This window comes from Neodiprion pinetum, chromosome 4 (genome assembly GCF_021155775.2).
Source record: "Neodiprion pinetum isolate iyNeoPine1 chromosome 4, iyNeoPine1.2, whole genome shotgun sequence".
NCBI classification, from domain to species: Eukaryota; Metazoa; Arthropoda; class Insecta; order Hymenoptera; family Diprionidae; genus Neodiprion; species Neodiprion pinetum.
This window is the reverse complement of record NC_060235.2, coordinates 42,140,761-42,162,610: the sequence shown is the minus strand read 5'-3', so window position 1 is coordinate 42,162,610 and position 21,850 is coordinate 42,140,761. Positions and strand designations below refer to the sequence as shown.

Genomic DNA, 21,850 nt, shown 5'->3' with positions numbered 1-21,850 from the left:
AATTTTTTTTTTCACTAGTATCTTGGCACGATTTCCTGGGTACGAACTCGACAACTTCGTACTTATATCTATAATTCCCTACGTACTTCTTTACCGATTTCGACAAAACGATGCAGGTCACCTGGCTTTGAATGTTACGGCTGACCAAAAATCAGCAGCAATTGCGTCCATGGATTCAAACGCGTTGTTTTCTTCCCTTTCTTCACCCCAAGATTGGTTCTCAGAGGAGCTTAAACATGCGATTCGGAAGCCGTGGCGAGGGATTCTCGGACGGGAGGGCTGCAACTGCACCGGGAGACGGGATCCGGGAGTCTTTGGCTTTGGGGGGTTAACGGGTAAATAATACCCTCAACTCTGACGCGCACTGCAAAGGGACGAGAGGCTGAAGAGCAGCGACGGGATCCCGAGCTTGTAACGCTTGTACCACCCATTCTCCCCCCCCCCCCCCCCCCCCCCCCCCCCCCCTCCCCCCCACCCCTCGCCAGGCGAAGGCCTCTTCAACGCTCGACTCGCGAAGAGGCTTACCGCCGAACCTCCCACGCCGCCCTAATAGTCCATTGTCTGACATCCTCGGTCTGTCTTGGCGGGCGTCTCGATCCTCATCAGAAAGCACAAAACCTGTCTTTATCCTCGTTGCATTGCTGCAACGCTGCGACTGACACTCGAAATTCGCCAACACGTGACCCTGAGCATCGACACACGGAACATTTGGTCCAATAGAGATCCGTGGAGGATCGACAGATCCATATCCATGGTGGATCTCGACAAGCATCCAAAGAAATCCACGCTATCCATGGTCTGATCAAAGCCAATGATGGGTATTCATTGGATGTCCGTGATAAATACCCGTCGCACATATTCGTAACATTCTAGTAGATATGGATGAACAAATAGCGAACACAGATTGGAATTCTAATGGAGATCTATCAAACATCATGGCAGTTCACATATACGTATCCAATAGAGATGTTGTATATCCATCCTAGATATCCGCGTTACATCCATTGGAGATGAATGTTGAAGACAATGTAAGTCGCGAGCAAAGTGAGCACCGTAAATTTGTCGCAACATTTTAGTGACGCACGAATATCTGGATGATGCATTGCACGGTCGACTCGAGACCTGGTCGTTGACCCAATGAAAGGGTAGCCTGGTTCAGCAGGTTTTCTGTTGTCCAGTGGATTACAGTCGTGGATCACGTCCGTCGAGGAGATTTTAGATTCTTTTTTTTCTCAGCCCATGCTTCCGCCTCTGAAACAGATGACGTAGATTCTCCAGACACGTGGAATTGTGACTCAGAAAGCAAGATTCGAGTCTGCGGTAATGTGATTTCGAATGTCCTTCGTTCGAACGTTGTTTGACTGGTGGTATTATTCTGCACTATTATGATGTAAATGTTGAATGTTCATTGCGCGTGTTTCGGCGCGATTCCCTGCATGGTAGACATGAGTGTCGAATAATACTTGGTGCCAAGATAATGGGTTCGACATTCAGCGTCGTCCGGAAAATTTGCATACTTCGCGTCGCGGCGTTCAGTCGAAGGATGATAACGGGCCATTCTGGATTACGTAAGATGATTTTTTCCAGATCTCTGCAATACCTTCCCGTCTTCACTGCATGGAATCGAATGGTCTTTTCTTCTTAAAAACCGGCGTCACGCGCATGTTCGTAATATTGAATGACCATACATGATTATGTCAAGGTATTTTCGCGATGTGAGAAGAAAAATATCCCGGAGACCATTCCACGGTTTACGACTTTCAAGCATGTTATTACGAAATCCGCACTAGAAGGCGCGACAAAGTAATAAACCACGGTTTACAGTCTGTCTGGTCGGTCTTAGGCACGCCTAAACTGACGTCATAATGGAAATAAGTTCGGAATGGAAACGTTCGTTGAAGAGGCGATTGAATTGAACAAAAGGTTCGTTGTCGAAGTGTCTGAGAGTCGGAGGAATAGAAACATTCGTTAGCGTGATACCCAATTCTGCGATCCTGAAATGGTCTGAAATCATTGAGGGTCTTTAATCTTCTTTCATATTCAGGGTCTGGAGTTTCTACTAGTGAAAAATGAACCTGACCAGATCAGTTCATGGTGTCGATACTCATTTGAGTATGAATCTTAAAACTTTCAAGTACACCGCGGAGTCACACAGCGACGGATCGATACCCTGCAATCCTATCCCGTGACGCTTTGGTCTGCACTCTGAGGTGCAGGGACGAGGATCCCTTACAAAACCGTCTCGATTTAAAGCTGGTGTGAAAACGAGGGTAGGTAGGTACGTCAAACGGGCTACAGACGAGGATGCGAACGCCGGCATGCAGCGGCACGGGGCTTAATAATGTGTGCAGCGCGGATGACTGGAAAAGTTTGTGTCATTCAGAGGGAAAATCAGTGTGGCGGGGTCTTTCAGACGACGACGACGACTGACTGACTGACTGTGCATGCGATGCGTGATGAATGCGCCGGCGTGTTGAAATATAAATGGTCCCATGCACGGCGGTGTGGCGGGTAGAAGAGCGAAGGAGCGCGAATCAAATGAATATCCCGCTGCTCTTATAAGGTATAATAAAAATGTGTCTAGCTGGCAGCGCGGCTGACCTCAAAACCTGGCGCTCTTTCACAAAATCAACCAACTACGTATTAATATTTCACAGTTTGGGTGGAGGCGGTGATTTCCGGTTGTCACACGCTCCATTGTAACTGTATTCTAGATTCATTCCCGTGCCTTGACGACGTGATCAATTGGAATTTAATGCCCCTTGACAGCTGGGACCCAATTTTCTCGACGCGCCTTCGAGCTTGCGAATAAATCCCCTGCATTCGACTAACTTTACATGTTAACTATTCGGAATGCAGGGTCTACAGGTACCTTTAGCATCACCGAAATATTCATCAAATATTCAGTGAAGAGCACTGAACGGACAGTGTTCACGCGTTTTTCGACCATTTAAGGCGCAGACTGCATTTTTCCACTGGATCCGAAGTGCAACAGTTGTGCTTTCCATCTTCACCCGTCGTTCTACACATTCCGCTTGGTGTACATCGCCTTTCGCAATCTGCAGCGACGACGCTTCTTCATAAGAGCAATCATCTAGTTACGAACCGTGTTCTGCTTCGGTAAGCAGAAACCTTATCAACTCCAGCTTTACGTGAGATCTGAGTCGAAATCTGACGGCGAGAACGCATCTGCGAATCATGGTCAGTTTCAATGTTGCAACTACCCATGAATCATCACACGATTCTTCTGTTTTAAAAGCAGCACTAGTTTTTACGGCGAAAGGACAAAACGAAATCTTCGGTGAAGTCAATTCCGTCGTAACCAAGACCAGGTGGCACCTACGTAAAATGTTAGCTGAAACGGCGGGCTACGTCTACCGGAAGACGATTAGACAAGGAAAAATTGATAGCAACTCGGCGAGCACATTGTAAACGTTCCGTAAAAGGATCGCGGTCTTGTTGATCAGAATCTTGGAACAACATCCAAACTTATAGACCGAAGTCAGCATTGAAGGAATGAAATTTTTTTCTTGTACTTTTTCCTGGATATATTATATCCACCTGCCTATGACTTGTTTTCGCTATGGAACAACAGCTCGAGCTGTTTTCGCGAGTGTCAGCAGCTCGCGGTGTCACGTCTTCCGTTTGTAGGATTTATTTACGCGGTGGGATATCCAGTCAGCACATTAGTTTACCATCATACGCGCACTGATACGAACAAATGTCGTTTCGCGCTTGATATAATAATTCGCGAAAATTTCTCGCGACTTTCATTGGTAATGCGATGGCATGGAAGATTCGATCTCGTCAAGTATGAATGACATGCAAACCATGAGAACCACGGAGATTCGGATCCATGAATTCATGCCTACATACCGCATGGAGAATATTCGGCTGAAATTAACGGGTCGACATATTTGGCGTCAAACGAAATACGTGCAGTGTTACACGCTCACATACTACGCAAACGACTCTGCCACGTTGATCTGAACTCTAAGGCATACGCAGAACACTCGGCGGGTCGTTTTCGGTCATAGGCTACTCGCACACACGCTGGCAGCGTACGCTCAAAGTTTAAGATTGCGGTTGCATAACGAGACGACCGAATTGGAAAGAAATTATCGCTGTACAGAATGATGTCACGGAGCACGCTCTCACAAATATTAATGTGTAGGGGGACGTAAATCAAGTCCTTGTCGACCTTCTCGGACACAGTTTATTGTGTGTAAGCGCTATTCTCTGCATCACGATACGAATGTTTATCACCTCGCTGCCAAAGGCCGTTATAATGCCAGTGAAAATGTATCACTGTAACGATTCTCAGAGGAACATTAATTACAATAATTCTAACGATCAGAAAACATCGCACGGCAGCAAATTCGTATCTTATATATAATCGTTACGACTTGTCGGGGATACCACTGCAGGCGGTGATTCACTCCACTACCATGAATTCTGGCGAATGAAAATGAGCCTGGCAGTCACGCCTGGCGACGGAATTCGATTTGACACTTGATCTCCAAAGATAGACCAGTTGATCCCCCGACTTCTAAAGCGACAGCTAACTAAACCTCACAAATGAATATTATCTATCGTCGTTCCCTGACGGCTCTGCATGGAATCAACAGCGGACGGTGAGTGATGGTTCAACAAATGAACGGTTTTGAACGGGGGTTCCGTTATGGTTTTAAACCCAACTAAACGTCGTATCAATCTTGTCACTGGCCTCAATTGCCTTGTTTGTGACGCAAGCCTGCACGTGAAAACATTGCCAGAAACTTTGTCAAATAAGCTTGACCTTACCGTCGTTTAGAATCAGGGTTTTTAGTGTGCAGTTCGAAGACATTCATCATTAGACAACCGAGGAGTGAAGAGTAGACACATTTTTAATGTCGCTTCTCGCCCAAAGTTTTCGGGACAAAAGTCCGTGAGGCCAACTCGAGGAGCTTCCGGTTCGTTTTGCTAGTGAATTCTTTTTATCACGCGTTATTTACACACCTCGGGAGATTCGGTGGTGGGATCGCAGGACGGAAGTCCTTTTTCTATACATAAGGTGGCTGCATCGTTGGTGTAAATCAGCCCAGCTGACGTCTTTGCGTTCGGCAAACAAGAGTCGAGAGTATATAGTGACTAACAATAAGTTTCAGACACAGCACCGTAGTTGACGGAGTGGAAAATAATGGGAAGGTCTTAACTCGTACGCGAAAAATGTACATCATGCGGACTCCGGAGTCCAAGAAACCGAATCCCATTTGCAAAGCTCTTCGGGACACCGAAAGGCTATCCAAAGTCCCAACCATAAACGGGTCCTCGATTATTCGAAGAAGTTGAAAATACAAGGGATGCTTCGTGTATTTTTAGTCTCCGCCTTGCGGCAGCCCCGCAGGGCCGACATCTAACTCTCTAATGGATCCGTGACTGCATAGCTGTAAAGATACTAACGTGACTTGACTGAGGGTGCAGTTTATTCGCCGCGAATTTCGGCCCTATGATAAATCATTTTCTAACTTTGAGAACGAGAAATCCGAGTGCTTACACCAGGGGTTTTGGCTTACGTAGTCGGATTCCACTTTATACGACTTGCCTGATGTGATTTTTCCACTCGCATCAATTAAAACCTGCTGCTAAAAATATAAACAAGTCCAAGATCGATTCAAATGAATGGATATTCTTGGGAACTGGTTTTTTCTTTACCAAGTTCAACATATCTTGAGCGTGGAATTCTGGTTACGCAATAATCACCAAGTTCCTAAACGATATTAGTTAAATATTTGCACATTATACCTGTAACATTTACGGAGGTTCGTACATATTGACTGCTCAAGCCTCCGACACTTACCTCATCGATTTTCGGGAACATATTCTTCTCTCTCGATGTCAACGTCAAATTATAATCACCATATGTTTCTGTTGCATCAAGCGCTCTGCTTTTCAGGATATACGTGACATACCTAAAATTCAGTAAAAGAACATGCCGAAATAAATGCATGACGGAAAAAAGGTTAAGAGCGGTGGAATAATTATTTTTTTAATCACTAAAATTTAAATTACATACACCTTGATATTTATCTCGTTACCGTTAATGTCCTTGTACATATATCGACATTTCTAGCTGGAATATCACGGTGACATGTGGCATTCTTTAACACACCGTATCCATAACATGCGACGAAACATGAGGCCAGAAAATCAGAGTTCCAGGGTCCCGACTGCGGGCGGTAGTTGTTAACGGGAGTTTAAGGGTGTTTAAAGGGTGTTTAGGGTCGCTTAGATATTCTCAGGGGTAACATGAGCGCCGCGGACGTGTATCCTTCGGGATTCGCCTCCCTCCTCGTTGCTTCGTGAACTCGAACAGCTCGCGCCGCCCTGAAAGGCGAAGAAAGAGAGAGGGCAAGGTGATAAGTGAGTTTTGTGATTTGTCGAGTCGGCCACTCACTTCGCTACCGCTTCGGGTTACAACCTGATTTTCTGTCGCGGATACCGCCGGACGGGCAGGTCGCTCAGGAACCACGTGTGACTTATGACGAGGATGACGAGTCGAAGGGAGGGTAGAGGAAGAAGGGAAGGAATGAAACGGAAGCGAAATCTGAGTAATTCCAACTCATCAGTGTTGATTTCGAGTGTTTTCCATTGATCATCAATCTCACCTCTGAATTTCAATGGCCTTCCGAACATTTTTACAAGGAAGGTATCCCAAGAGGCGATTTGGCAGTTTCACCCACAATAACATAATATTATTTAAAGAATTCAACTGGGAAAGTTTTCTCATAACGAGAAATGAAAAACGTTATTTTCTCCATCAAAAAAGAAGAAAAAAAAACTATTAAATCGCCCCTTAACATGCTTTACTTTGAAGGGTGGTTTCACCATCTTGAAGTGTTTAATGGCAGATAAAAAAAAACACGTGTCATTTAGTTTTTAGTCTACTATAACATATTACAAAAGAAATCAAATTGGAAGGATCGACCTCGAATACCTTTCTTGTAAGTTCAATTTTAAGTGATTTCGGGACTGCACAGAATCGTTGGAAATAATCACTTGCCAGACTGGAAATAGAGAAAAGCATATTATACGATAGGAAACGATAGAATATTGACGAATCGAAACCATTTGTCGTTTACCGCAAAACTTGCAACGATTTCTTCAACCTCGTCGTGTAATTTCAAAAGATTCACAATGGCTTCGGTTATTTGAAACGATTCCTCGTCCTTTCAAAGAATCTTCTCGTCATTGACGTTCCTCTGATTTACAATTTGATTTTCAACTGATAAGATGATAACTTCGTTGAGTAAATGGCCCCTCGATTTGTGCCGAAATTAGTATTCCTCGAAGAAAGCTTCGCGGTAATATATCACCCTAGTCATCATTCCCCGACTTACGCCGTTCATCTCAGTTAGTTGGGCAAGGTCGTTCTGCCGTCCCTGATATAGTACATATTCTAAGACTTTAATTTTTCGTTCGATTTTTAAGCGTGGGTAAAAAATACTCAGTGGATACAAACAAATGGAGAGAAATTCGCGGCTGGTTGGTGGTTTAGTTTTTTTTTCCATTCTTTTTTTTTCTTCTCTTTTCTCAACCCGTTGAGAAAAAGAGGAAGTCATCAGAGCCCCGAGTTTCCGCAATTTAGCTGGACGACGTCGACGGCGCGGAGGATTGTCGCCGGATTATTTGACCACTGTCTCCTCCGCCTACTCGGGATGTTATATAGGAGTTCATATTATCAGAGGGTACAGGATAAGCTGGAATGGCTAGACGGATTTCTTCCCACAGTCTCCCTCGTTTTCTGACGAGCTACTCGAGATTTCCGAATCTCGATTTTCTGCAAAATTATATACACGTAATATAAGTAGAAAAGTACCAGGCAAAATTGCAAAAAATTACGATCATCGTTTTGCGGGTTTAATTGGTTCGAATAAACCGTTTTGCGATATTGATTCTGGTTGAAAATTGGTTATAAGTTTTTTAAAAAAAAAAAAAAAAACACACTTTGAAGAGCTACATACAATTTGGTGCTTACGTTTTTAATTCGCGCTCTTGGACTCCAGGCGATAATTGAGTCCTCTTAATATTTGAGCCTAGTCGACGGTTCAACGGCTCTCGATATATTGTCCATTAAATGTCAATGAGGTGCGATAATACCTGAATTAAATTTACAACTTCTGTCGAAGACGGAGCTTTGACCGATTAACTTTCTCGTCCTTTTATCTTCATTAAGTTTCTGCTTTTCTACGTTCAGAGAAAAGGCGACGTTATTGCTCGAGAACGTAATTCCGAGTTTTCTTGAGACCTCAACGATTTTTAAGACACAGAGACAATCGCTTCGGACAAGTTGGAAACGGACGACTGGTTTTTCCGCAAAATAGAAGATAAAAAGATAATTATCTCAAAAATTCTTACCATCTCAAACAACGGTTAAAAAAAAATTTTTCCAACCGTCAAATGTTGTCCGGTTATGAAATTTTCTGAGAAATCGTTCTCTGTAGTTAGAATTGAAAATAACCGACAGTTTTCTGTCAAAAAAAAAAATGGTTTCACAAAACGCCCAATTCGCCAAATTCATTGGATCGTAACTTTTGGCTGATCATTCGAATGCAAAATTGAAGAGCGCAATCACGGTTGTGAGTTTCTGACGCCGTGCAATGCCGCTATTGCCAAAGATGCGGAAATCGGTTCGTTTCAACGAAGCCTCTCGATTCGAAGGGAGACTCTCGAGAACTATTTAGGCGGTTTTGGGAGGCCTGCAACACCGGTTACGGCGAAACAGGGAAGGCGAAGGAGAGGCGATAGTTTAGCAGGCGCGTCGCGAGGCCCTGTTAAAATGCAAAGGCGCGGTTAGACGAGGTCTGCCCCACGGATATTCGGGGCAACTCTTTAGTATTCCGGCGTTACACTCTCTCACCCCCGGCGCTCCTCGCTCCTGTAACATGTTCTTCGCATTAATATACCAAGGCTTAAGACAAAAGCGACGACGACGATCGGCCGCGAACTCTTCTTCTCCTCCTCCTCCTCCTCTTCTTCGTCTTCTTCTTCTTCTTCTTCGTCTTCTTCGTCTTCTTCTTCTTTCCCTCGGCACTCGCCGCACGTCCGACGACTCGACGTATATTTTCGTTAACTTGACGCCCTCGAGGAGTCCGTTAAATTGGGGATTTTTCTACACCCTCTGACCATCTTTCCTCCCCCCTTTCACCCCAGCGATGCCAACACCACCTGCCACTTCCTTCCGGATTCCAGACCTCTTCCAGAAGTAACGTATATGGCGTTAAAATGAAGGAAAGTTACCGGTTATGAATAATTACTCGGTACGTTTGTTCAGATGGATCGAAACGGTGAATTGGAGTGTTATCTTTTTCAATTTTTAAATTTTGTTACGATATTCAATAGTAGGATATCTTGTTATTACAACAATTTGCAATCCTTAAGGCACCTCTGTAAGTTATACAGAATAATAAACTATCGGCACAAGTGTAGAGATAATTTTTCAATAGCAAAAAATCCATTCGATTGACAAATTAATCATTTGCCTCGATGTTTCGAATTCCAGAGAAGCTATTAGATAAAATTTTGTTACGAAGTCAACTTGTATAAACGACGATATCGTGTCGTGAGAGATTTTCAAATTTTGTTGTCATCTTCGGTTAAAGAATTTCAAATACGCAGGCCAAAAAAGAAAATCTATCTTCACTTCACAACCGTAAATGTATTTCAAATATGAAAGATTTATACGCTATTTCTTGCATTATTTCTCGCTACAGGCTTATAAATTTTTCAGGTTTCTTATCGTTTTTCACGTTTTTTTTTTTTGTTTGTTTTTTCATGAAACGTGGGTACGAGGAATCAAGCGCAAAATCAAAACTTCTGAAACCTGACATCTCATAATATCAAAAAAATCTTTCCATCGCAGTTATTTCGGTTACAGATCTACTAATGACTTGATTCCTTCATTAATTAACTCAGGGTAAAATCCTTGTGCTTCTGTTTTTTTCTGTAATTTCTTGTAACGCGTTTCTTGTCCCAAAAATTTGGACAACGGGCAATTTTAACTTCTTCCCGTACAGAATATCCGACTTAACGGTGAAAGCTGAGGGAATGAAATTTTCATTCAAGTAATATCTGAATTGCCGTTGACGTGACTGGAAACGAGACTCGATGTTCACGAGTCGGAGATGAAGGATGACCCAGTAGCGGCATCGAATAAGGTCAACGAAAGATTCGGTAATCACGGCGCCAGCGGCGGCGACGTTGTCTTCAGTTTTGCGATTAGCGGAGATAAACATATCTCCTAGCTACCTCGGTTGACCTCTACCGCTAGCAAGCTCCAATTCCTTGGGTCGGGGGGTTAAAGTTAAAATCTTTGGTAAACGTGTTCAACTTTTTTCTTGGAAGCATAACAGTTATGCAATCCTGGCGATAGCGTCAAAGTAGGATAAGAAGAATGTGTCGTGGCGTTAATTAAATTGGTACATGCTCGGTGAATAAATTACAGGCCACGGAGAGAAGGGTGGGGGGGTAAAAAACCGTGATTTGCACATCGGAAGCAATTAAAACCCTTCGTATCTGAGTAGAAGATTTTCAATCCACGAAAAAATATGCAGCATCGCTTCTGTGCAGAGTGTTCCGGAAGTTGAAAGCCGATCTTTAACGGCATTTCCGTTTAGTACACGCTTCCACGTTCTGAACCGGATAAACTTGGCAGTCCTTCTTAGAGGACGACGCGAGGCTTAAGAGACTTGAGAACTTTTATACCTACCTACTCCTCTTTGGCAGGACAAAACCTTTGCCAACAATTACGAGAGTCTTGGCGTATATTGCATAAAGAATACCGGGCGCTTTTCGACGCCCCGCAGAATTAACAGCTGAACAACTTTATAACGGACGGGGCAAACTCTTTACTCGGTTTTCATCTTTTTTCTTTTTTTCTTTCCATCATGTTTTCTCACTGCAGTTAGGTTATTGCGAATCTTTATACAGCGTTGTTTTACACACGAAAATTCGGTACGTGTGTTTTATGACAAACTTCTCGTCTTTTGACCACTGAAAAGTTATTCAAATTTGATTCACACTTGGTCAAGTTGAGGAACATAGTTTCTTTTTACATTTCTTAGTTTGATTCGGTTTTTCTTTTGTCTCAAGCCTGCTTTCGTTCGATTTACAAAATTTTTCTTCAAGTGTAAAAATTCTTCTTCTGCGCGCGTGATTTCAACACCGATTTACTAGCGTTTAATCCAGACAAACAAAGTCCACTTCAGCCATAATTGTATTCCGATCGGTAACGGCTAATAGCATGTATGTCCGTACAGAGAGAATCCGAACACCATTCATAAATCTCGCGTGACCTTTTTCCTCTTGAATTAAACCGTAAGCTCGAATGTAAAAATTTTGGCATTTAAAGGCGTGGATGTTCCCACTTTTTGCACAATTCTGTGACACCGCTTCGCTAATTGCCCGTGCGCTGGTTTCATTCACGAGATTCGCTTTTCAAACCGTACGTTCCGATATTCCTACTCGATCCAGATATCAGGTGCGTTTGATGTTCTGCGAGTTGAAATTTACTTATATTTATTAATTATCATACGCGATTTCATTTAAAATTCCAGAGTGTCGTGCACGTAACGCAAAATTTGCGATTTCTATTCTAAATCTAAATCTAATACGTTGTTACGAAAATTTATGCAAAAATGCGACCGGATTTGGCGACTAATATCGAGCAGCTTGCCCACCCACGCCCCGAATCATCTGTAAACGCTTTACAGATTTGTTTTTGATAATTATGGGCGAGTGATATCCGATTTCCGCAGCTTGTTGTTTATCTGCGGAAAAATTCACTGCCATTTTTATAATTCATTGAAAGTTCCGTTTTATAGAGTGCCGTAAATCCGAGAGTAAATATGCCAAGCGCCTAGCGTGTTGAACAAGGCTTTCGTTTTCCAACAAGACTTTTCGCCCTCGCGTGTATTCATTTACATATATTTTCATCTCCCGTTAAAACCATGATTTTGCATTTCCTTCCGCTATGGTGTATAAACGTTGGGTTTGATCTCGACAAAAATGAAAATAAACAAACTTGACGATAATTTTTGTGGAATAAAGTTCCACTAAGAATGAGATTTTCGGAAGGAGAACTTTAATCATAAACACTGTAATATTTAAGGTAAGTATACCAGTTATTGACACATTCAGATCCATTACCAACCCTTTTATTTTTCAAAATTATAAATTGACGGCACAAATTGTAAATTTCTCGATGACTAAAACCAATTGCTGGAGGCTTAGACGGTACAAATTTATTTTTTAGTAATCTTAGAACTAACGATCAGACAGATACAACCGAAAAATATAAATAATTGGGACCGGGTCAACAACTGGTACACTTCCCTTACTGCAGTATTTTGTGTCTTAAAATTGGAGTGAATTTTCATCGACCAAATCCCAAATTTCAAGGAACCGGATCGTCACTAGTCAGTTCGTAAGAATTTACTGCTAGGTAAAACAACTTCCGAATTCCCGGTCATTTTCAAACGGTGCGCCTGCTGAGCCACTTCCGGTTCCAAGGTGGTGTCACAAGGCGTCGGCCAATAAACACGGGCAGCACCCTATCCGTTTGTGTACATATATTTATACAGGCGATAGGCGAGTACGCTGCGGTTATCATCGAGGCCAAGCACGATTTGGCTTGTTGGTGAATGCCTTTCCTGTGTCTCCCTCTTTATTTCTTCCCACCTCCGCGCTCGCTTTCCTCGGAAGGCATATCCGCCCCCATTTTCCCCTTTTCACCCCCGTGGCGGCATTACAGCGAGTAGGTAGGTATATTGTCTCGACTCTTGACTTCCCGACGACGACGACGACGAAACTTGGTTATTCCGGAAGAGTTTTGCAAAGGATTTTCGCGCTAAGTCCGGTCTACGATCTTTTTCGGACAACTACGTGCTTGTATTTCGACGATGGTGCCGCTCGGATCCCGCGACTTCGAGTCGAAACTGACAGTAAAGGCTCTTCGGTGAGAACGGAGACGAAATGAAAACTACAAATGTGAGTGAAATCTTAGCTCGGTGGATTTCACATTGAGCGTCGGCAGAACCGCTTTCAGCCTTGCTCGTTTATCATGTCTCTTAACTGCATGAAACGAAACGCGTCTCGCCAAAGACGACCTTCCCTCCGACTTGATCTTCATTCGGCGCAACTTCAAGCCACGTGTTATATATATGCAAATTAGGACGATCCATTTGTGGACTGGTTTGCAATTGAACCACGTGCCCCGATGCTCAGAACTCGCCGACGTAGTTCAGAGCTGCTTTTAACGTGCCTAACAATCCTTGTTTGACAACTCGTTAGCTACCTTGAGGGCCTTTTGACGGACCACCTTATATTCTTTGTACATGGTCTACAAATATTGGTCGTGTAATATTGTTCCATCACTTTGTAGGTACAGCGTTCAATGAAACGCCTTTTGTGCTGTAGGCAGTTCATATCGCAATTGTGGTGTGCTAACTGAAGTGGCTAGTTACAACAACGGCTGGCAATGAACGAACTCATCCAACGATTTACGAATAGTACAACTATTACGTTTAACTGACCAAAGCAACCTTTTTAACTGTGTAAATCTAAGCACAGGCATCAACCTGAACGTCAAAACATTTCTAACTGGTTCAAACTCCTTGAGAATAAACGTGTTTCAAGTGCCTTTTTTTAGCTTCTCAATTCTTAGACAGTCCGGTTTCATGTCCTTATCTTCCTCTCGAGTATCTTAATCGTAAACCGCAACAAGTGTCGATTTAACGAACTGAAAATTAGACGAAACGAGTTTGTCCTCGAGTTCGACACGGTCAATATACGTTCCGGAATCCCCTGAGCATTTGGCCTCAGCTACTTGATCCTTGGTGGGGTTCGGAACCTTTTGTCTGGGTCGTAGCACCTGGGCGTCGCGTCACTGACCTCAGGATGGTCGGTTTACATGCTCGGTATCTTTGAAGCAGTTTCAGAAACCACGTGGTTTGTATCTTGGTGCATTAGGCGTGAAGTATGGGGTAACGGGCGTAGGCGGGCGAAGGGTGGGAAAGGACTCTCGATTCTGATCCTGAATTTATATCGCGTATTTAGGTGGGAATTGGTAGTTTACGAGCAAAGCGTGCGAGCACTGGGTGATACTCGGCAAACAGCCAATAGACCTCGATGGCGCTGAGAAACAGCGACCATGCGGGGCCGAGTGAACAGATCCAAATCACTTTTATTATTCATCTCTCTTCAAATTGGCCTTATGGAGCACTCTACGTCTTTGCCCCGGGAAATTCGACGCACTCAGCGAAGCAGGCAAAAGTTTGGCGAATACACGGCAGTGTCGACTTTTCTTCTAACGACCTTCTTTCGCTCTGATTGCAGAACGATGATCTGGTCTTCGATGCTGCCGACCGTGCTGAACTTCCTATGATCCAGAAGCACTACCAGCCCTCTATCATACACAGAATAAAAAAAAGCGTGTTTGACTTCTTCCGCGGCTCTCAAGAGGAATCGGTTGAAGAGGATAAGCAGAGCTATGGTACAGTATTTTAGGCTCATTTTATTAGACAGCATTATTTTTTAACCAGACTTAGACGCGACTCTACCATAAAAGAGCTTTACGATTCGAATAAAGATCTCACGAATCATGGTACAGTACAATAATTGCTCCCTTACATCAAGTTACGGGATGTATTCATCGCCTGGCCATGGCAGGTTAGGTGATGTAGGTCGTTTGCTCCGATTTTCTCACCCTTCAATTTGGCAAAAGGACAAAAATCACTTTGCGAATTACCAGTACGTCAGTCGTGGAATTCGTTCGAAATCTCTTTCGAAAGACAATTAGTATTAGCCAATCACTACCCAACGAGAATAATGAGCTTATGAATTTCTCTAATTTCTCCAGAAGTCAATTCGCTGTTTGACAATTCTGAAAGGAACGAGCGATTCAAGCGATCGCTACGAAGAACGCCTCGTCAAAACAACATTGACCAAAATGAGGTAAGAAAAATACTCCATTCTAATCGGATATCAGGGTAAAGTTCGCAAGGAATGGATCACGATTGTTTCTCACGTTTTCACAGTTTTCGGATAACGGCGGGGACGATGACGAGGACTATGGAGAATCCGGAAGCGGTGACACGATCACCAACGACATTACCGAGAGTATACCATTTCCTAAAACAGATCCAGGAACAGAATCAAAACCATTTGGCGGCACATGTGAGTAAAGCAAAAATCATTCGTATAAGTAGCCTTAACCGCCCAACTTCCTGATTGCATCACTACAATGGCTTCCCAAGCGTTTGGTTGCATCAGGGACAATCCAAGTAACTTCAATTTGATCTCTTGCAGATTACTACCGAGTTATCGTAAAAATCACAGAACCTTTCAAGTCGGAGTTCGCTGATCGACGAACACCCGAATTCAAGAATCTCAGCGAACAGCTGATTATTGAAATCAACCGGTTGTACAAACGATCTTTACCCGATTACGATACCGGTACCGCCATCCTCAAATTCTCGTGAGTATCTTCACCGGTATCCTTCCGCGGCCACCTCGGCTCGCGATTTAACGTCAGCCTACGGTCCAATGGAGCAGAGCTTTTATCTGACGACTCATATTTCAGGAAAACTTCCGACCGCTTCACGACGCAGGTCACCCTCGACATCGTGTCGAACGACTCGAACGAGGATCAGGTCCGCTCGGTCTTCGAAAAACAGGTCAATCTCCATTCTCTTGGCACCATAGTGCTCGATCCAGAGGATTTCAGCTTTAGAAACATGCAATGTGAGTATAGAATACCTCTGATGTCTAACACAGCGTCGCTATGACCTTAGCGTGTTTTAATACTGGCCAAAGTCAGGGAGTGAGAAACCTTTGATTTGGAAGTGTACATAGTAAATAGCCTCGACGGCTTACGTCAGAGAAATCTGGTAAGAATCACGCATGACGTACTTCGCACTGACGTTCTTATCCGTAGCGTAGTGCAATAGCGTATATAATTAGTAGTAGATTCACACGTAGTTCAATGTTCATCAAGTTATTTATCCGTTTACTTTTCTTCCCGATCTTGCACTTACATTTTTGGTTCGATTTTTGAATCCATCCCTCTCCGCTGCATCTTCTTCCATTCATCGGCTTGTGATCGGCTTTAGCCTCAAACCAAGGTGAATTGCAATGCGACTATGAGGTGGAAATACAGTGCAGAACGACCGGCGAATGCGTACCTATCGACTCGAGATGCGACGGTACTTCACAGTGCGCAGACGGATCTGACGAGGAGAACTGTAACCCTCCTGAAGCCACAACCTCCACGCCAACCACTCAAGGTAAGATACCCTTCAGATTTTGATTTGATGGTATTATCATTTAGTCATATTCACATATTTTCGATGGAATTACATTTCAATTTGATCGTTCCCCAATCATACTGCACGCATGACGAGTTTATGTGTATGCACAACGAATCAATGATATTATTGTTACTTTACATTAATAGTTATTACTTTTCTTCCACCCACAACCATTCTTGAACATTGTACACGTATTTTTATTAATTTCTCTCTTCTTTTCTACAACTATCCGTCCATTTATTTCAAATTCTTCACCTCTTTCCACCGATCCTGCTTCTTCTACACTATCTCTCATTCTTTCCACCTCGGCGCATCGAACTACCAACTGCAACAACAATCGCAGACAGGAACATCGAGCCATCGATATCAAGAGCGGTGGAAAATTCCGGAATTTCAGTTGATGAGAAAGAAGCTGATAATCGCATAGATGGGCCGGGGTCCACCTTAGATAGAGAAGATGCCGTGATTGATCAGGAAGAAGAAGAGGCTCGGCTGGGTCTGAATGTACCTAGACTGCTGACTCCCTCACCTCCGACATACCCGGGTATCGTGTGTCGAGGCGACGATACCTTCCGCTGCAGAAATGGCAGCGGATGCCTTGCCGGTGCACAGCGATGCGATGGGAATCCAGATTGCGCCGACAACAGCGATGAAGAAGGCTGTCCTCCGAGAGGTACGAAGAACTTCATGACGCAATAACACAAATAGGACCAGGGAAAAATTAAAATCGACTCATCCAACTATCACAAAACCAATATGAAACATCGGCTTGTCTTTCGGTGTCAAGCTTTTCTGCTCTCGAATTAATCCACTCCGCATGCATCTTATTCTTGCAATCGTGTCTGCCTTAACTATAGTCAAGGATCAATGCCCCTGAAAATTGCCCCTCTTTGAGAATCAAGTTGAAACTTTGTTGTTCTCAGGTGTTTTTCATGGTAAATGGGAGTAAGAAGAAAATTGATCCGCGTAAAATAACCTTGAAGCTTTATTTACTTTTCCTTGACAGCTGAATGGCAGTTTATAACATTGAATTTAACCACTTTTCGTCCGCTCGCAGTGATAAATATAGATAAACATACTTCAGTCTCATTGGAATCACCGTAAATCATTTGAAAGAAAAAGATGCCCCACTTCTGTAATGAATGATAAGGAATCACTCATGGGCTAAGCATCGGAATGAAAAACTTTTCATCACCACCCATGGTTTTTTCCTTCACCTTAATCTGATGCATTTTAACGAATGCCAAGTCAGACTTCATTCCGCAAGCATGTAAATTTCACGTATGAACGTATACTCCATACCAGAAATTTTCTGTTCTTTACGAATCATTTTCACTGTCTAGTTTTCTTTCTCTTTCTTTTTGTCTCTATTTTCACCTCGACACATCCGTCCACGGTCCCTTCTTCGACCACGCCAATCGATCTGAACCGAAATTCGGGACGGGCAGTTCCAAATCTACCAAGAGTAGGCGGAGAGCTATTGCCCGAGGATCCATATCAACATTATGATCAGAATGAAGATGAGCTATTCAAAAATTTATTCCCGACCCAATCAACCTCAGCAGAAGACCGTCGGAACGACCCGTGGACAGTCTTAGTGCGCGAACCAACCTCCGGAGGAAAGGGTGAAAGCCAAACCCGATTCACCTCAACACCCAAGACAGACATAGAGGAAGGTAATGACGTAGAGTTGTTCGAACCTCAGCCTCAGCCCGTACCGACAACAGGCGTCGCAGTAGATGAAAAGCCAACGACCCCAGCAGCTAGGCCGGGCACAGAAAAAGGTGGCGAAGATGAGACGTGGTTATCACAACCTTCGCCTATCCCGGAATGGGTTCAATGCCGAGGTGACGACTCGTTCCGTTGCAAAGATGGCAGGAAATGCATCGCCCGATCACAGATGTGCGATGGCAGACAGGACTGCGATGACTATAGTGACGAAGAGAATTGTTCGAACGAAGGTACGGAGAACATCGCCGAGTTAAAACCACAAGTGAATTTCGGAAGCTGTGTCGACCGCAACCAGAATGGCCAAATCCATCCAAATCCACGCAGCCGATTTCAGGGCTCGTAATCGAATCTCGATCATTTTTCTTACGTTTTTTATTCATTTATTTTTTTCTCTTCTACGCGTGTCTTCTGTCGAATTTCTTTACGTCTTATCTCGTCTTCTCGCTGTGACCAATCGTCACCCGCTATTACCGAAAATGCTTGAAACTTTTATCTCGGCTTGCTGTTTACTCTATGCTTACGGTGAAACTCCAAGTCCTTGTGGCTGAAGGTATGTTCCAAAACGAGGATACTTGCTCAGATTTCAAGAATAACCATGAGATCAGAGAGCAGTTTATTTAAGTCAGGTAAATATTTAAAACTGCGGGAGTATATACTGAGTGGATAAACTCATGGATGAAAATTTCGGAAACGTTAGCTTGTCCTTACCATCGATTCACGAACGAATTTGAGGTGGACTTAAACTGTTCAAATATCCTATTTCAACGTTATTAACTGGCTTCTTAACAAATAATCCTCAAACATTGCTCACCATTTGTGTAATATATTGACAGTAGTTATTAAGGATTTCACACTCCGTCTAGTGTTTAGTGGATTAAGGGCTGTGGGTTTATAATTCAAAGTTTTTAATATTGAGTAACGATGAAATCTATGGAATGGAATCAGGAGTTTGATAAGAATTAATTCACGAATGGCTTTCTTCAAATTTCGTATGATCATCCCCAGCCTGCGGCATCGACGAGTTCGTCTGCGACCTTTCGAGGTGCATCAGCACATCTCAGCGGTGTGATTTCAACAGAGACTGCGAGGACGGCAGCGACGAGAACAACTGTCCTGAGCCACCACGTGAGTCTTTTGCAATTTTCTATCACAATTAAGTTACCATTCGTTAATTACGCTTGTTTTTCGCTTCCCTGCGGAATTCGATATGCAATTTGATATCGTTTCTTGCGAAGCAGTCGCCGACCATCATGTCGGTACAGTTACCAACCGATGTGGTACTGACTTGAATCCCCCTGACACATCGTCGGTTAAGCGAAACATTTGACGGTCGGTATGATGTGAGGCTAAAACAGCAAACAGCAAGGCTACCATCACTGATTTTCAGTAGTTCCCTGTATTATCGACATTTGTAAGCGTTCACCCCAATACGGTTCAAGGGTGAAATTCGCGAGATTAGCAAACTAGCAAAAAGCGAGTCCAACGCCGTTGGATTCCTTCCAATTGATCGTTTCAGTTTATTGAATAGATCTGTGTCAATATACCTCTATAAGATTCACTAATTCACGTGCTGTTCGATAAACTTACATCTTCGACCTACGAGCAGAGTAAAATCTTCCAAGCTTACTCAGCGCTAAACGCATCAGTAAAGCTCGGGGATTGTCTTTGAGATAGTGCAACACTATATCTGCGTGTCTTTTCGAACTTCATCTTACAAGCCGCACAGAACTTGATATCTTAAGACGTGATTTTATTCGTTAAACCGATCCTCCGGCATCTGTCGAGAAGCTTCAGACTTCGTTGCGTGAGCTTTTCAAGTGGACACACGCGTTTTCGACGCGCGTAGAAGAAGGTCGGCATTGATGAGGAATTGAGTTCCAAAATCATTCGTGACGAGGCCTTGATCACCGGCGTTCTCTAATACGTGTGCGAAGTGAAAAAAGGTCATGCAAAACTATGCAACGAGGGCGTTCTCGTGAATATTCAAGAGCAGACTACGCTCTTTTTGGTTCGGGTGGGCTGGAGGATCATCGGCTAGTCAACAGCCCGGAATCTCCCAGCCTGTTCCACGCGTTCTCCCACAGCTTTTCGCTCACTTCAAGGAAGGCCTTGCGGATTCTAGTTCCTGCAAAATTTATCCTGTACTTTTTCTTTGTAAATACTACTTTTCACATATTCACCTGTGCAAATTTATTGCCAATTTACTCAATTAAATATCGCTATAATATGCATTCTCGAAAATCTAAACGTCCCACGATATCAGTTCTGATTGAAATTGCAGTGAAACGAATAGAAAAAAAAAAAATAAATAAATAAATAAACAAATAAATCAAAATTGCTGAATTAAAACAAAAAGTATGCTACCGCGAAAAAGCACGTCCGCAATCAAGTAGATACTACCAATTTTTCCGAGTGTGTCAACGACCGGTGATCGACCCAAAGATAACAACGACCGACGCCGCTCATTGTATAAATCAAATTATACGATTGCCCGCAGACTCATTTCACGTCTCGATTACGAGGATAAGGACGGAAGTCCGTTCGCCTCTTTGTCTTACGCTCTAAACTAGCATCCCTCGTTTTTTCCTCGGTGTTGTATACATTATATTATACACGTGCATAGTACAATTTACAAGGCCTATAAATACCGGCGGACACGCTCGTTGCTGGTGGTGTTCTTCCGATCGTCGTTCCAACCTGCATGCTTAATCAATATTCAAGTATTTACCCTCCTCCACCCCCCCCCCCCCCCTCCCCCCTTGCCCCTATCCCTTTTCGCCGTTTTCCTATAGAGGATCTTTTGCCGGAGCTGGAGGCATAACCCGCCGGCTTAGGATGAGGACAATTATGAGGCTTTTTGGGGTGGTGGGGGAGGGGGGAGTCGGCATTTCGCCGCACGCTAGGCACCACCACGACAAACGTCATTTTCTACGACTCGGGACATTACTCAGGGTGAATCTTTCTCCCTTCTTCCCTTCCTCCAGGCCCAACTGAACAAGCACAGCGCATCGTTCGCAGGGAGGAAGGGGAGTAAACCGTTCGAGAAATGTTATTTATCACTAGATTTTTTCCCCGCACTGTTCGCGTACCATCGTTTTTTGTTTCCAGTCCTGATCTCTTTCTGACCTATCCCAATGTCCGCACTTGTGTAAGGCTTTTTCGACTCGGGTTAAACGGCTTTATGTCATGTTTACTTTGAGCTAATACTTGGGGAGACAAATTTCTTACAGTTGTGTTATCATCGGTAATAAAAATGATGTGATTCCGGATGAAACATAATAACGAGTCTTTTAGCTTATTGTTTGTATAACCAAAAAATGTAGTATATTGTGTTTAGATTTTTTTATGGTACAGTTAGTCGTAGCTACTATATCCTCTTTTTACGACTGTTCCGATGATTCGATGAAGGGCAAAGAAACTTACAAGTTAATCGAATCTACAAACTGACGTTACGACAACCTTAAAATGTAGCATTCACAACTACAATCAAACTAAATGGTTACTAGTCACAGATTTCCCTGTAATTCCGACACAATATTCAAAATATCAACGTCATCGCGATACTCTAATTATTTCATTTAATTTCATGATATTTTCCGAAACAAGATGGAACTCTTTTCTAAGTGCAAACGATGCTTGACACACAATCTTACTTGACTACTTGAGAGGGTTAATTTGTTTGGTTTGATCTGACGTGATTTACCCCTATCACAACATGATTTGAAAAATTTTATTTAGGACTAGCGACGTCGGTCGATTAAATTATTTCACCG

At 43.3% G+C, this 21,850-nt stretch overlaps 1 protein-coding gene across 28 annotated transcripts in view; it reads left to right on the top strand.

Annotated features, from left to right (window-relative positions):
- trol (terribly reduced optic lobes) overlaps positions 1-21,850 on the top strand; it is a 126,326-nt gene that overhangs the window by 32,328 nt on the left and 72,148 nt on the right. For 25 of the 28 annotated variants that reach the window (XM_046623053.2, XM_046623050.2, XM_046623043.2 and 22 more), the window contains exons 2-10: positions 14,374-14,530; positions 14,897-14,991; positions 15,075-15,213; positions 15,346-15,514; positions 15,620-15,780; positions 16,149-16,322; positions 16,690-17,019; positions 17,795-18,307; positions 19,083-19,202. In XM_046623053.2, coding sequence (XP_046479009.1) covers positions 14,374-14,530; positions 14,897-14,991; positions 15,075-15,213; positions 15,346-15,514; positions 15,620-15,780; positions 16,149-16,322; positions 16,690-17,019; positions 17,795-18,307; positions 19,083-19,202 — 1,858 coding nt within the window. The remainder of the gene's footprint in view (positions 1-14,373; positions 14,531-14,896; positions 14,992-15,074; positions 15,214-15,345; positions 15,515-15,619; positions 15,781-16,148; positions 16,323-16,689; positions 17,020-17,794; positions 18,308-19,082; positions 19,203-21,850) is intronic. The other 3 variants (XM_046623039.2, XM_046623052.2, XM_046623057.2) reach the window with 3 other exon arrangements.